This window comes from Cuculus canorus, chromosome 2 (genome assembly GCF_017976375.1).
Source record: "Cuculus canorus isolate bCucCan1 chromosome 2, bCucCan1.pri, whole genome shotgun sequence".
NCBI lineage: Eukaryota > Metazoa > Chordata > Aves > Cuculiformes > Cuculidae > Cuculus > Cuculus canorus.
The window spans coordinates 45246535-45260525 of record NC_071402.1 but is presented as its reverse complement, the minus strand read 5'-3'; the positions used below and the strand labels follow the sequence as shown (position 1 = coordinate 45260525).

Sequence of the window (13991 nt, the reverse complement as noted above, 5' to 3'; positions counted from 1 at the left end):
ATGGAATAGTAGACATCAGCCTTTAAGAAATTTGCCTTGGGAAAGCTCAAATTAGTTTAATAGTAATTTTCTTCATATAAGAATGGACAAACTAATGCTAATCACAAAACCTTAGCAAAGCCTTGGAGTTGTACATGAGTAACTGCATATGTAAACACCATCAGTGACATTTTATGTGTAGAGGATCTCATGGTTTTTGCAGAATCAAGGTCATAAAAATGGAGTAAGTCCAATGCACTACTTAGACCATAGGTATGTTAAACTGGCAATTTAATTAATTATCTCTTTTCCATTTCATTTTGGCTGCAAAAGAGATACTTGGTGAGTATTTTTCTTCCTTAGTACTCTTATTGGAGGGAAAAAGCTTGGAAAAAATGCAATAATCTCTTTATTACCAGTACTTAACTTTTTATCAGAGTCCAGAACCAAACAAATAATTGTCTTTGAATACAGAGATAGTGAAAGGGGAGAAGCTTTCCCTTCCACCCTCATTGTGAGCTAAAGCTTAGAGAAGACAAAAACCTGAAGTGTGTATGTGGTGATCTGCTGAAGTCTATGGGTGCAGCATGTCCACTTATAAGTCAGCAGAGGTGGATTACGTGCAAGGCAAAGCAGCCTTTGCCAAGGGAGCATTCGTCCTGCTTCATTCTCTGGGATGGCATTGAGAACCAGCCTCTCCTCCCTTCTCTTCTGCTGTTCAGGACTCCACAGCCCATGGCTGGAATCATCTTTCAGAAACCCTAGCCTGTGACCAATTAGTTTTTTAATATGATGGCTGGCCAGTGATTGCATTGGAAAAAAAGGAAAAATGCAGTAGTCTCATGTAGTTGGTGTGAACTGTTTTCTCCTGCATCAATTACCAGTTTACTGTTCCCAGGCAACAAAATACCAGTTGCTTAGCCATTAAACAAGAGTAGTTTCTAAGTATTCTCTCGAAGTTTACTCTGTGTTTCAAGACTCCTACCACAATGACCTTTCCAGTGGATTGGTCTGGTCATGGCCTTATCCAGGCTTTTCCTAGCTCTGATGAAGGAGTCCCTGAAAAATAATACTAAAACACGTCTCCATAAGTATGTAGAGCACCAAGGTGCTGCTTCTTATTAATGACTCAGCAGAACTGGTGATTTTTCTGTGCATCTGCAGGCATAGTTTAAGCTGAAACTATATTTGCATGTAAGTAAATAACATGTCAAATTCTACATCTTCCTATTCGCCTTTTTGAACTTCTTAAAGTCGATGTGGTATTTTCATGCTGAGAAATCCAGTTGGGCTTGTCAAAGACCACATCTATATTTGTTTTCTAACAGTTTCAAAGTAAGAAAGAAAACATATAGTAATAGTTCACTTACGTGCAGAACTGACTTTCTTAATTTCTTAAAAATGGTTTGGATGACCAGTTGTCTTGCATAATTAGTTTCCAGCGAAAATTTTGCGGATGGCTACTATATTTTGATTTGCAGATTTGCAGAATTCAGAAGCAACACAGATCTTTCACAGAACTTAAAGGGGATATTAACGAACTTGAGAATTATATATATGGCTTCAGGATCTGCTTATATCTGATTGAAGACCCAGTGATTTTAATAGCATATTTTTTAGTTTTTCTAGAATGTTTGTATCTTTTGCCCAGTGATGCACAAGTAGTCCATTAAGTAGTGGAAATTTCTCCTTAATGGGTACAGAAGGAAAAATTACGCACAAAATATTTTTTAAGAGTAAACAATAAAAGAAAAAAGAGGAAACATTCCTTCTCATTTCATTTTTAGTGAGAGCAGGAAATAAAGAATGTAATAATAAACCTATCATTATTAATGGGTCCTCTCAAACTAGATACTTATTTTAAATTTTGATTTGGGGGTTTGGTATTCCAGCTGAAAAGCTTTGCAGTTAAACCAGTTTAGTACCACATGTATTTTTTGGGATACTGAGTGCTATGGGTACGCTGTGGTCACTATGTGGATATGGTAGTATGGAGCTTAGCACCAAGGATAACTTCATGAAAAGATGTGTAATTTAATGGCAGTTATCCTACAGACCTTTGTGCTGTCACAGCAAACCTGCTAATAGTGCTCAGCCTGGCTGCTTGGAAGCAGTGACCGCACCCTGGACTAGCAGAAAGGAAAAATGACACAGTGGTTATTTTGCCAAAACAGGGGGGGGGAAAGCAAGCAAGTTGCTTAAAACTCACCTCAAAGCACACAAAAGCATTATTTCCTTTCAGGCCTAAGTAACTGATTTTATCAATTTCAGCTTAAAAGCGCAGCATCTTTAATTTGGAAACATTGCTAGTTAAAACACAGTATGTCAGTAGTAATGTTACTTTAATCAGGAATAAATTAATTCCCTGTAAATACTGTTGCTGGTGAGGTTTTTTCTGTGCAGAATTAATACAACTGGTTATTTTGCCTTATTCTAGGCCTCCCCGACCTGTGACCAGCATGAACGACACACTCTTCTCCCACTCTGTTCCCTCAGGAAGTCCTTTTGCAAACAGAAGGTGAGTTCTTACTCTGATTTAAGTTAAACCTCTATATGAAGGTGATGGAGGTTTCAATTTTCAATTCCCCCTTAAGGCAACAAAACAAAACAAAAAAAACCTCATAACCAAAACCAAAATAAAATCAACAGATGAGCAGAAAATGTTGTGATAAATTTGAACTGATACCAAGATATCTAGATGGAGAACTGGTGTTAGCATACCCCAAACTCCTCACAATAGAGCACAGAACATCAGTTCTCATTTGAACCGTTAAATCCCACGAAATGTTCTCATGTGCAACTAATGCACCCTCCCACAGAGCCTGAAAATGGGCTGTTTGTGAGAAACCATTTTGTAGCAGTACTGTGGGAAGAGAAACTGGGACATGCTGTTGCCTACTGGGAAGGCCTGCATCATACTGCAAGATGTGATATGAACAAAGAGAAAATGTGTTCATACTTGCATGATATAGCAAGACATCTTTACTCCTGTTGAACTATTCAGATTTCATTAAAGGCTACAAGAGAGGAGGAGTAGTCTTGGCATATGATGACCCTTTAGGAAACAAACTAGAGATGAGTGGTCAGAAACATTAATCCCAAAGACAACGTGCTTATAGCTGAGTGTGTACGTTTTGGCTCAGTATTTTGGCTTATACAGCAAAAATATGTGTGTAACATTTACTAGCTCTTTCACCCAATCTATGTAAGTCTACCAATGAACATAGATGAGAAAAGTGGCAGAAAAGTAGCTTTCTTCTCTGTATGGGAAGATGAAGGACGTGTCTTCCTTGGGTGCATTTCATTGCTTGGTTGCTGCTGTACGTGTCAATGCTTCAGCATTCCCAATAACCAAATGCAATCTCTGGTTATGCATGCCTACATTTCTTAACACCGAAATCAAACCTGCAGTGTACCAAACTTCAGTGCCCAAGTAAAGATGATTTACCACTACTTTTATTTATGAACTTTGTTACTAGGAGCTATACACTGTAAGCTCATAGTTATCTTAGTGCACGTACTGAGTGGAACTGAGATGCTTTTTAAAAGCCAGTCCCAGAGCAGCCCCCAAGATCAGATCCCCTACCTACACAGAAAGTGAGACTGCAAATTCATTTATGTTGTTGGAGTATATGTGCCAAAGCAAGACAGGATAATCTATTTGTGGCCTCCACAGGACAGGTCATTAAGAACAAGGCTCTTTAAGAATGTAGCTGTTGCTTCTGTTTATCCCCAAGAAGTCCCTGTGCTCACTCAATGGATGTATGCTTTGTCATTTAGGCAGTAACAGTCACAGCACTGTCTGCTGTACTGCTTGGTTTTCTTTACATAGGAGAAATTTCTGATTATTTTACTTTTGTGTTCTTTAGTAATTCTGCTGGCTGTCATTAACTGTCAGGATTAAACATGCATGATTCCTGAGCCATTAGAATTCATTTTCTTCTAGAGGGAGAAGTCCTTAATGGAGAATCCCCTGAAGGCAGGATACAATAACTGCCCCCCTCAACTGTAGGTACCAAGAATTCCTTATAAGTTGATAGAATGACATCCTTATACAACAAAAAGTTTCCATGATGCAGCAGTCAGTTCTGGCTTTTTTAGAGTTAACGGTACCTGATACGTAAAGCAATTATATTGCTCGTGTATTAAAAGTTTTGTAACTTTGGTTTCATTGACCTAGCAAGATTTCAAGTGATTGACAGCTTATTCTCATTATTTTTCCTTTTGTCTCTTATAATCTTAATTTGCATATATTATTCAAAACCAAAAATACAAACTGTCAAGTCAGTATCCTTTTTAAATGGTTGCAAATTGCGCTTATTGTAACCAACCCACTCTGAACAGGCTGCTGTCTGTGTATACCTTTGGGAGTATTAACAAGGTTTCGTTGTTTGAATCATTCAGGTTACTTGGGGGTATAAATGCAGCCAGTCCTGTGGCTGATGAGCATTCTCTTATAAAGCTGTATGTAAATCAGCTTCACAACAATTCACGGTCAGTATGAGAGCACTAACCCACTAATTGCCATAGTTCTGTAGCTCGTGCACTAAATCATTAGTGATACTGCTAAATTACTAAAAATATTCTTTAAGGAAGGCTCTGGTGGGCTGTGGGGTTTCTGTGGCTTTGATTAGTCTTTTGAATAGATTTCCTGTTGGCTGTGGGCTTTGCCAACTTCTCTTGCTTCTGCACAGCACAAATCTCTCGTTTTACCCTTTCGTGTAGGAATAATATTAATGTATCTAGTGGAAGCTGGAAACATTGCTTTTGAAAAAACAAAAAAACTACACATTTATGGTTTCATTGTCTATGTATGACTTGCCTGAGGCTTTCTTGACTGAAGAATGAAAGAGGCTCACACAAGAGCCTGGAAACCACTCCAGATCTCACAGCCAGACTCTTCTTCCTCTTCCACGGCTCTCGCTGCTGGTGGTTACGATTCTGCCGTTCGTGCTGCTTGCCAATAACCTTCCCTTGACCTCTTTGCTTTGCTTTTCAAAATAACCACAGAAAAGGCAGATCTAAATCCTCCTGAAGCTAATGAAGGCTGCCCATTTACATAGTGAGTGTCAGATTTGGACTGATGCCTCTGCTGGCTGCACCCTTTTTCCAGCATTCCCTCTCATCTTAGTCACCTAAAGGAAGAGCCTATTTAATTTTTCATGAAAGAAATATGCAGTTGGATACAAACAGTTTTGCCTTTTCTTTTACTGTGGAGAATGACCTTTCTTTTTTGATTAGTTCATGAGCATTAACTATAATTCAGTTCGAAAGTACTAAGGCTGAGGGACTTTTCTGCTAAATGCCAAGTTCTTCAATCTGTATTAGACTAATAACAGTATCTTCATTCATTCTTTTAGGTTTTACTATTATTGTTGGCCTGAGAAAATCAGGCCTCATTAGTGGAAACTCATCCTCTCATACATTAGAGAAACAGACTTTGACAGCTCTGTTTGTAATTGTGCTGATTTTGTATTAAGTGCTCCATGATTCATATTATAATAAAAATTGTACAAACTCAGGGTAAAATTTCTAGCTGAATGTAATCAAAGCTAAAAGCTCTTCTGGCTGTGTTTTCACTGCAGATAACTTATGGTACTATAATTTGTGTTGTAATCTAGTCCAGAGTTTTCAGATAGCCTTAAAGGAAGTTTTTAGAATGTTTATATGAAAGAGAATTGGCACGGACTGTCATTTTAGCATTCTCATGCTATTTATTTTAGCTAGCTGCGTTCACAGAAGAACATAACCTTTGGCAAACAGTTTCTCCCTGTAGCAGGCAATGCTGAATTCAGCACACCAAGTCATTTCTGCTGCTGAAAATGGATATGGTATCATATGTTCTGCACATATCAACTTCTTTTCTGGATTCATGGTTGGAAAAGGAAAATGAACAGGGAAGAAGAATCTTATTAGAGAAAAGATCTTTGATAGCTAGTAAATACAATGACGAACTTTCATTAGGAGTTTGTTGTTTTCAAAACAAGACAAGAATTATTTCATCACTAATATTCTACCTGCTAAAGGAAAGGTTTATACATAGGATTGTTTAGTAGCCAGGTAGACACTGAAGAGTGTATAATATTTACACCACTATTGTTAGGTTTATGTCTGTGTAAACACTTGCTCAAAGTTGGAGGGTTTGTCTCTTAATTTTGATGGGAAAGCGTTCTTTGGTATCTTACAAAATGTTTCATTTTAACAGGAATATGTCTTTAAAACCTATGTTCCAGTTGGTAGGACCCAGAGAAACTCACCGTGGCCCAAAGAGTATCTGAAGCATTAGCTGTATTTTGGGGTGTATGTGGAGAATGCAGGAAGATATGGAAGAACAAGAAGGACAAATGTCAGCTCTTACAAAAGAGGAAGGTTGAAGGCAGAAACAGGGGCAAATTATCCAAGAGACAGCCTAACCTTGGTATGCAAAGATACTGAAATTATGAAGGAATTAGTAAGCACCTGGAGGATCATAAACCAATGAGAAATAACCAGTATGGATTTGTCAAGAACAAATTGCATCAAATCAAACTACTTTATTTCATTGACAGGATAACTGGTCCAGTGGGTAAAAAAGAAGCAGCAGATACGATACAGGTTGACCTTAAAAGGACTTTTGACATAGGCCCAGATGGCATATAAGTACCCAAACGAAATATGGACTAGGGGAAATCAGTATAAGAGCAACATTGAAAATCAGTAATTACATTTTCAGAAGTTTGCTGTCATTCTAGCAAGAGGACACATCAGCTGTGATTCTTGAAGGCTGTCACAAGTGAGACACAATACACTGTTTCTCATAATGGCCTAGTGGGAGCAATAAAGCGAGAGTATGCAATTTGTACGTGGTACAAAGGTTGAAGTAGTTATGGGAAGGAGAGCTTGGAGAGCAGTTTCTAAATTAAAAAATTAGCTCAGATGCAATAGTAATAATTAATGTCCAAATGATCTGAAATCAGTTAGCGGAAGCTCGGTAATTATAAATGAAAAGTGCTATAGCATGGACTCAAATAATCAAATAAAGGATGGAGCATAATTGGATGATCAGAAATGTTTTAACAGAGGGGCTTGCATGAACCATAAACTGCTTGAAGTCAGCAATGTGATTGTTAGATTGCATCTGACACTGGGACGTCATGTGTAAAGCCATTAAAAATCATTCCTTGGAGGAGGAGACATCTACCTGCTGGTTTACACCCAGTGTAGGGCAACAGCATTAGCACTGGAATCTGCTAACCAGCAAGACAGAGTCCAGAGGAGACACCCAAACATGAAAAAAAACTTAGAAAATGTAACTCATGAGAAGAGATGGGAAGATACAAGTTTGCTTAATCAACTAAGGAGGAAACCAACATTGGTAGACATCAAATCAGTTTCTCAATAAGTAATGTTTGATTGCCTGTCCCACCACCCTTACTATGGTGCTTTTAGAGCATAGGAGAGAAGAGCTTATGGGTGATAGAGGGGGCATCACACTGCACTCTTAGAAAGCAAAGCGCAAAATCTGCCCTGGGATCTTTGGGCTCCCATTGTGGCAACACATTTAACTTTATTTTAAGAACCCAAAGCTGCATGTTTGGCTGAAATGGCACACTCTATACCCCTTGAATTTCTTTTCCTTCTGTAACTGGAAGAAAACATGGGTGGAATATATGTCCTTCTGGATGGCATGGAGCATGTTTATCTGTGTGGAGGTGGCATGCTGATGGGCATAGAAAGGTGAGGCAAGCATTTTTAATTCCTGTGTGTTACAGCATTGCATTCAGCTATCTTGCAGATTTATTATAAATCGATAGGGCTTGGATATTTAGCACACCCTTTGGTACTGTCCTTTTCAGAACCCCACTGCCATCCTTGACCTCCCTAAAGGAGGGGAATAGCATACACCTCATCTTTCTGAATTCCTTCTTTGTCCTAATATTGAAGGGCTTGATCTTCAGTCCATCAGATCCGCATCTTCTCACATTTATCACATTATATTTGTGCAACAGCATCTGCCTATACACACACACCTCTAGATGCAGAGGTGCACACAGGCTCACACATCTGTCTTTAGATCAAAGACATTTACAGTATCGGTAGCCAAAACAATAATTAAAGGTGAATATTTTTTAAAAATAAGAGAGTAAAATATATTTTTGCTTTGCTTTGTTGCTTTTTAAACCAGAAATGCTGCAGCACAAAAGAAAAAAAAAAACCTAACGTTTCAATCTCTCAGTTTTTAACCAGTGTTACCATATTAACATGTATATTTTAGCTTTGGGAAAGGTGCAGTTACTGCAATCCATTAAGTACTGTAATTAGGGGGAGGGAAAGTGGGTTTGATATACTATTTCTTTTTTTTTTAAATCGACAGAAAAACAAGACTTACGAAAATTAAAGTGGTATCACTGGATCTAAATAAGCACATTTCCATAGATTATTGAAGCTATCTTATGGCAAATATGAGAAAAGCAATTTAGCTGTTACGGTGAAGCTTTCGCAGCTTGAAAGCTTCATTTAAGATGATGTTTGTCTCAGACTTCACCCGAAAGCCTTCTACACAAGCCTTCAGCTCTCTGTTTGTGAAAAAAAGCACATTTTGATTGTCTTTTCTGTAGAGAAGGCTTTATAGTTTGCTTTTGGAGAAGTGGAGGGAAAACTCCTGACCATGCATTTCCTGAAGTTTTCTAAAATGTCTTTAAAGCATCTGTTGTTATCTTCATTCAGTTCAGGGTGCTTGAATAAGTTTCTCCAAACTCTGTTCTGTAGTGAATTTCAGACACCACTGTTTACCCTCTTCTTAGTTTTGCTGTCTTATTAACTAGCTCTTCTTCCAAGAATACTGAAGTAGAGCAGAGCAAACTGCTGGCTAGGGCTGCTCCAGCTTTTTTGAAAGGCAAAGGGTAAGTTAAAGAGAGAGAATGCTCGTAGCTTGCACTAACACAGCTAAACCCAAATCTTTTCCTCTATTCGTCCTGCTTTTAATATATTCTATAAACATCTTTCCTGAGAAAATTGCGATAACCAGTTAACCCAGTGAGCCAAATGGGCCATGTTTAAATGTATTTATGTACACCTTGATGCATGAGGTCTTAATCGGACACTTCCGAGTAAATTCAACTTGTGATTTCAGTATGTTAATCATGTAGTGCATGTATATTTAATGTATATATACAGTACCTAGTATATTAAAGGAAATAGTGCTGACCTCACAATCTGCTCTATCTTGCAGTAAATGGTACTGTACAGCTCCAGTCCCCGGCCCAATCTAGCATGTCACTGATTTCTGAGGCTGACTCTGTAATCAAGTGGGATTCTACTATCCTAAGCCATTAAATACTTAACATATAAATTACAATAATAACAAAATAATCTCTGTATTCGGTGTTTTTTTTCTAAGAACACTTAAGTATTGGTTCCTAAATTCCCATTTCCCAATCTCACTTGCTCCTGCTTTCTCTGTTTATTTCCGTCTGTCTGTCCGGACTGCACCCTCTTTTTCCCCGACCCTGTTTCAGGTTACAGTACAGCCTCGATGTTGCAGACAGGTTGGCCGATGAACATGTGCTTATCGGGTTGTATGTCAACATGCTGCAGAGCAACCCCGCACGGTTAGTGCAGGTTTGGCACCTTTGGGGAACCCAGGAAAGGGACGTTGGTCGGCCAAATGCTCTCATTGTTTCCTCCTGTCTACAAGCTGAAGCAGCTATGTATGAGTCCTAACCTAAAAGGAATGCGTATGAATATGGAGTATGTCCTCCCAAAGTTGGTGGGTTGTGGTAATTGCTGTTATTCTCTCTAGTGATGTTAAGTAGCTAGGTACTGCAAATAACTGCTTAGTTAAGATTGGATGTACGATATGGAATACCATCCTTTAGTCAGTGGAGGACTTGGTGACGGTACAGAAATCATTATACAATGACTGGAAGTCCACGTTTTCAAGGTAATAATTTTTGAGGTGGTGTATAGTTTGCAGCCTCACCTTACCTTGAAACTAAGGAATGGTTATACTGTGTAAATAATGATGGCAGTAATAATAGGAATTTGCCTATTCACCCAATGAAGGAAGGACTTCCTTTCACTTTTTGTATACATCAGGCATTGTTTTTAAATTTGCCTGATTTCTGCATTGTTTGAATCTTGACTATAGATTTGTCCTTACCTTTCATTCAGACTCAAGTATAACCAGTTTATAAATGGGTGTCTTGAGCGTATTCATTGTTTCTGCCAAAGTGAATACAGAGCTTTGTGCACAGAACCCACTTGCTATCGCAGCACTTGCAGATGGTGGCATCGCAGCAGGCCACCCTGGGAGGGGAAACACTGGCTCACATCACCAAGTGCAACAAACTCTAGACTTTACGGCCGTGTACCAGCAAGATGATGAGCAGTGGGGTATGTGGCCCTAGAAAACGCAGCACTGAACAGAAAGAAACTGTGCTCATGAGATTTGTTTTGTTCATAAGGAACCTTTCTGTTTCCTGTACTGCTGTTGCAGAGTATCTCCTAGGTTAGGAGAAACTCCATTTACTCTTATATGCAGAAGGCAACAAACAACTTCATTTGGGAGGATGAATGCGATGGTTCTCCACATTCCAAATTTGCTTCTGTGTGTATCTCCAGTTGACAATGAGAGTAATTTGCCCCATAGAAGTGCCCAGTGGAGAAAAGCACCTGCCTTCATTGGTCTGGATCTGCTTCTCTACTCTGCATCCCACTGGAATGTGTCAGTGGGGGAAAAAAACGGCAAACTGGTTTTTAGTGAGCAACATGAAAAACATCTTCAAATCAAGAAATTTTGAAGGAAAAATTCATTCTTGGAGAAGTGCTTCCAGAAAGCCTGCTTACTAAGTAGTATTTACACTGTGGCTGTGAAAACAGGCTTTTGGGAGCGTGTGTGTGTGTGTGTGTGTACCAGTCATTGCCCATCCATGACTGAGGACAGGAATATGCTACCACTTGATCAGATTTGACAGGGAAAAGGAAATGTGGCCCTGCCTACCACATGTGACTTAATTGATGAAGTTGTTCAAGAGGCAAGCAAAGAATGGACATGTTTTAGAGTGTTTTTTAGTGCTAGGCTGGTTAGCTAGGCTTGGTGGTTTGGATGCCATGTCTGTGATTGATTTAGCTTCAGTGATGACCACCAGCTAGATCAGGTTGTGAGTGCTTATCCTCATCTTTACCATCTTCGTCCTCTAAATTTGATCCAGCCTGTTCAAACCTGTTCCTTCAGGCTTTTGAGCTAATCTCACCAAGTCATAGTACATTTGTATCCAAACACGCACACAGAAATTATGTGCCATAACAGCTTTCAAATTTAATGTTTTTGCGAGGTGAGTGGAGAGTGACTGATAATGGCCTTAATTGCTTAAATAACTAATGCGAAGTGTATTACATAACATCTGATTACTGGCATTAGATCAATGCAATCACAGCATCCTCAATGCGAAACAATCTCAGTTATTTATTAGCTTTTGAGAGATGTAACCAAGAGGAACAGAAGTCTTAGTCATGCATCAAACCATGCTGCACTGCCATTTTCTGCTCTGCTGCGATGAAACTGATAGTAGAGAAAGTGAATGGTTGTATTTTAGTAAAGACAAGAACAGAATGTTGACATTCTAAAGCTCCTGCATGAAGCCGGTTTCTAGGAGAGGTAGGTGAGACCTCTAAAGGAGGCTCAGCTGCTGCATCTTGAATAACCTGGGGAAACATCTTCAGGCAAAGGTGGACTCCTGCCCGTGCCCCAAAGAGGCTGGATGCAAGTTGCTTAAAACCCACACAGATGGGTTAGGGTGGTGCTGAGTTCAAGTTATTTCACCCTTAGCTCAACAAGTTTTGGTAACTTGAGTAAAGCATGTTGTTAACCATAATAACCGAGTAGCTTCTGATTTAGGGGAGGCTGCAGCTAGCCTGCTTAGCAGTTCTGTCTGCCTGCAAAATACCATGTACACATACCCATATGTGCCATCACACATTTTCAGGTGCGACTGGCAGCCATAGAAGAAAAGAGGAATTACTGTAGCAGGACGTTTACCTGAAAGAAAAACCTACAGAAATACTTTGTGGGCATAATGCATAAAATTATCTTGAGAGCTATATAGTAGCATTTCAAAACAAAACAAGGACGTTATTTTAGATACTGAGTCAGGCTGATTTTTAATAGCTAGTGATCAGTCCAATATAGCCCAGTATAATTTTTTTTCTCATTTAAGTGTAGTTAGTATTTATACTTGGGCTTTTTAAATTAATTTTCACTCCTTATCTTTATTTTTTATCTGCAGTTATTTGGTATTGCAACTAGAAGTACAAGTTTTTCTTTCCATCTCTCATATGCTAATAAGCTACTTAAAGGAGTTTTAGAATCCAGTACTCCAAAGAAAATAAATAAACAAGAGTAAGACTTAATACATTATTTATAGTAATTGCATGAGTGGAAAAAGTATTTTTAGCCAGATGTTTTGGATAGCTTAATTCTAAATTGTGTTTTAGCATGTAAATACAAAACTTAATATTTAATCTAGTTCATCGTTAAGGTCTGATTCTAAAAAATAACTTTTAACTGCAAAGAGTTTTCCTTCTTGTACTTGTAAGTTATTGGCATTACCCAGTTTTGAATATTAATTCCACATATTTCAGTCTTTTTCTTTTCAGGTGCAAAAGAAAATAAGATAAAATGTAATATAAGCAGGAGGCTATTTTTCTTCCATGGAAATTCCTTTTCTGTTTTTTTTTTTACCTTACACTGTAGTACTGTGGTGAGTTGTATTTCCATACCGTAAAAGTGTCATGCTATTCTATGGTATTTTTAAAAATGTTTCTGGGGGAATGTGCATAGCAACTAACTAGCTAGAAAGGCTGGTTGAAGGAGGAACAACTTCACCTTGGGTACCCATCTTTTAAATACCTACAGGGATAGTGACTCAACCACATCCCTGAGCAGCCTGTTTCAATGCTTGATACCCCTCTCAGTGAAGAATTTTTTTTCCTAATATCTAATCTGAGCTTCCTTGGCACAACTTGTGGCCATTTCCTCTTGTCTTATGACTTATAACTCGGGAGAAGAAACCAACACCCACCTCGCTGCAGTCTCCTCTGAGGTAATTGTAGACAGTGATGAGGTCTCCCCTCAGCCTCCTTTTCTCTAGGCTAAACAATTCCAGGTTCCTCAGCAGCCTCTCATAAGGCTTGTTCTCCGGACCATTCACCAGCTTTGTTGCCCTTCTCTGGACACGTTCCAGTGCCTCAGTGTCCTTCTTGTAATGAGAGGCCCAAAACTGAACACAGTATTCAAGGTGCAGCCTCACCAGTGCTGATAGAGGAGAAGGATGACTTCCCTGTTCCTCTTGGCCATGCTGTTTCTGATATAAGCCAGGATGCCATTGGCCTTCTTGGCCACCTGGGCACACTGCTGGCTCATATTCAGCTAGCTGTCAACCAGCACCCCCAGGTCCTGCTCTGCCAGGCAACTTTCCAGCCACTCTTGCTCAGTCCTGTAGTGCTGCATTGGGTTGTTGTGTCCCAAGTGCAGGACTCAGCATTTGGCCTTGTTGAACCTCATACCACTGGTCGCAGCCCATTGATCCAGCCTGTCCAGATCCCTCTGCAGAGCCTCCTTACTGTTGAGAAGATGTTCTGCCAAGCTTTGTGTCATCTGGAAACTTACTGAGGTTACACCCAATCCCCTCATCCAGGTCATTGATAAAGATATTGAACAGAACTGACCCCAACACTGAGCCCTGGGGGACACCACTTGTGACCAGCATCCAACTGGATTTAAGACCATTTACCATGCCTCTTCGGGTCTCACCATCCAGCCAGTTTTGTTACCCAGCGAAGAGTATGCCTGTCCAGGCCACTGGCACCCAGTCTCTCAAATAGAATGTTTTGAGAAACAGTGTGAAAGTCTTTACTAAAATCCAGGTACACTGGACAACTATGTCTCAGTTTAAAGTGCCTTAAATCAGGACAATTTCGAAAGCGTCACAGATAAATAATCCTCAGAATTACATTTGGTGAGTTACTGTTAG

General features: G+C 39.3%; 1 protein-coding gene across 21 annotated transcripts in view; it reads left to right on the top strand.

Annotated features, from left to right (window-relative positions):
• DTNA (dystrobrevin alpha) overlaps window positions 1-13991 on the top strand; it is a 234136-nt gene that overhangs the window by 184698 nt on the left and 35447 nt on the right. For 7 of the 21 annotated variants that reach the window (XM_054057196.1, XM_054057194.1, XM_054057195.1 and 4 more), the window contains 4 exons: window positions 2417-2497; window positions 4384-4473; window positions 8784-8861; window positions 9477-9569. In XM_054057196.1, the coding sequence (XP_053913171.1) occupies window positions 2417-2497; window positions 4384-4473; window positions 8784-8861; window positions 9477-9569 (342 nt within the window). The remainder of the gene's footprint in view (window positions 1-2416; window positions 2498-4383; window positions 4474-8783; window positions 8862-9476; window positions 9570-13991) is intronic. The other 14 variants (XM_054057207.1, XM_054057205.1, XM_054057206.1 and 11 more) reach the window with 4 other exon arrangements.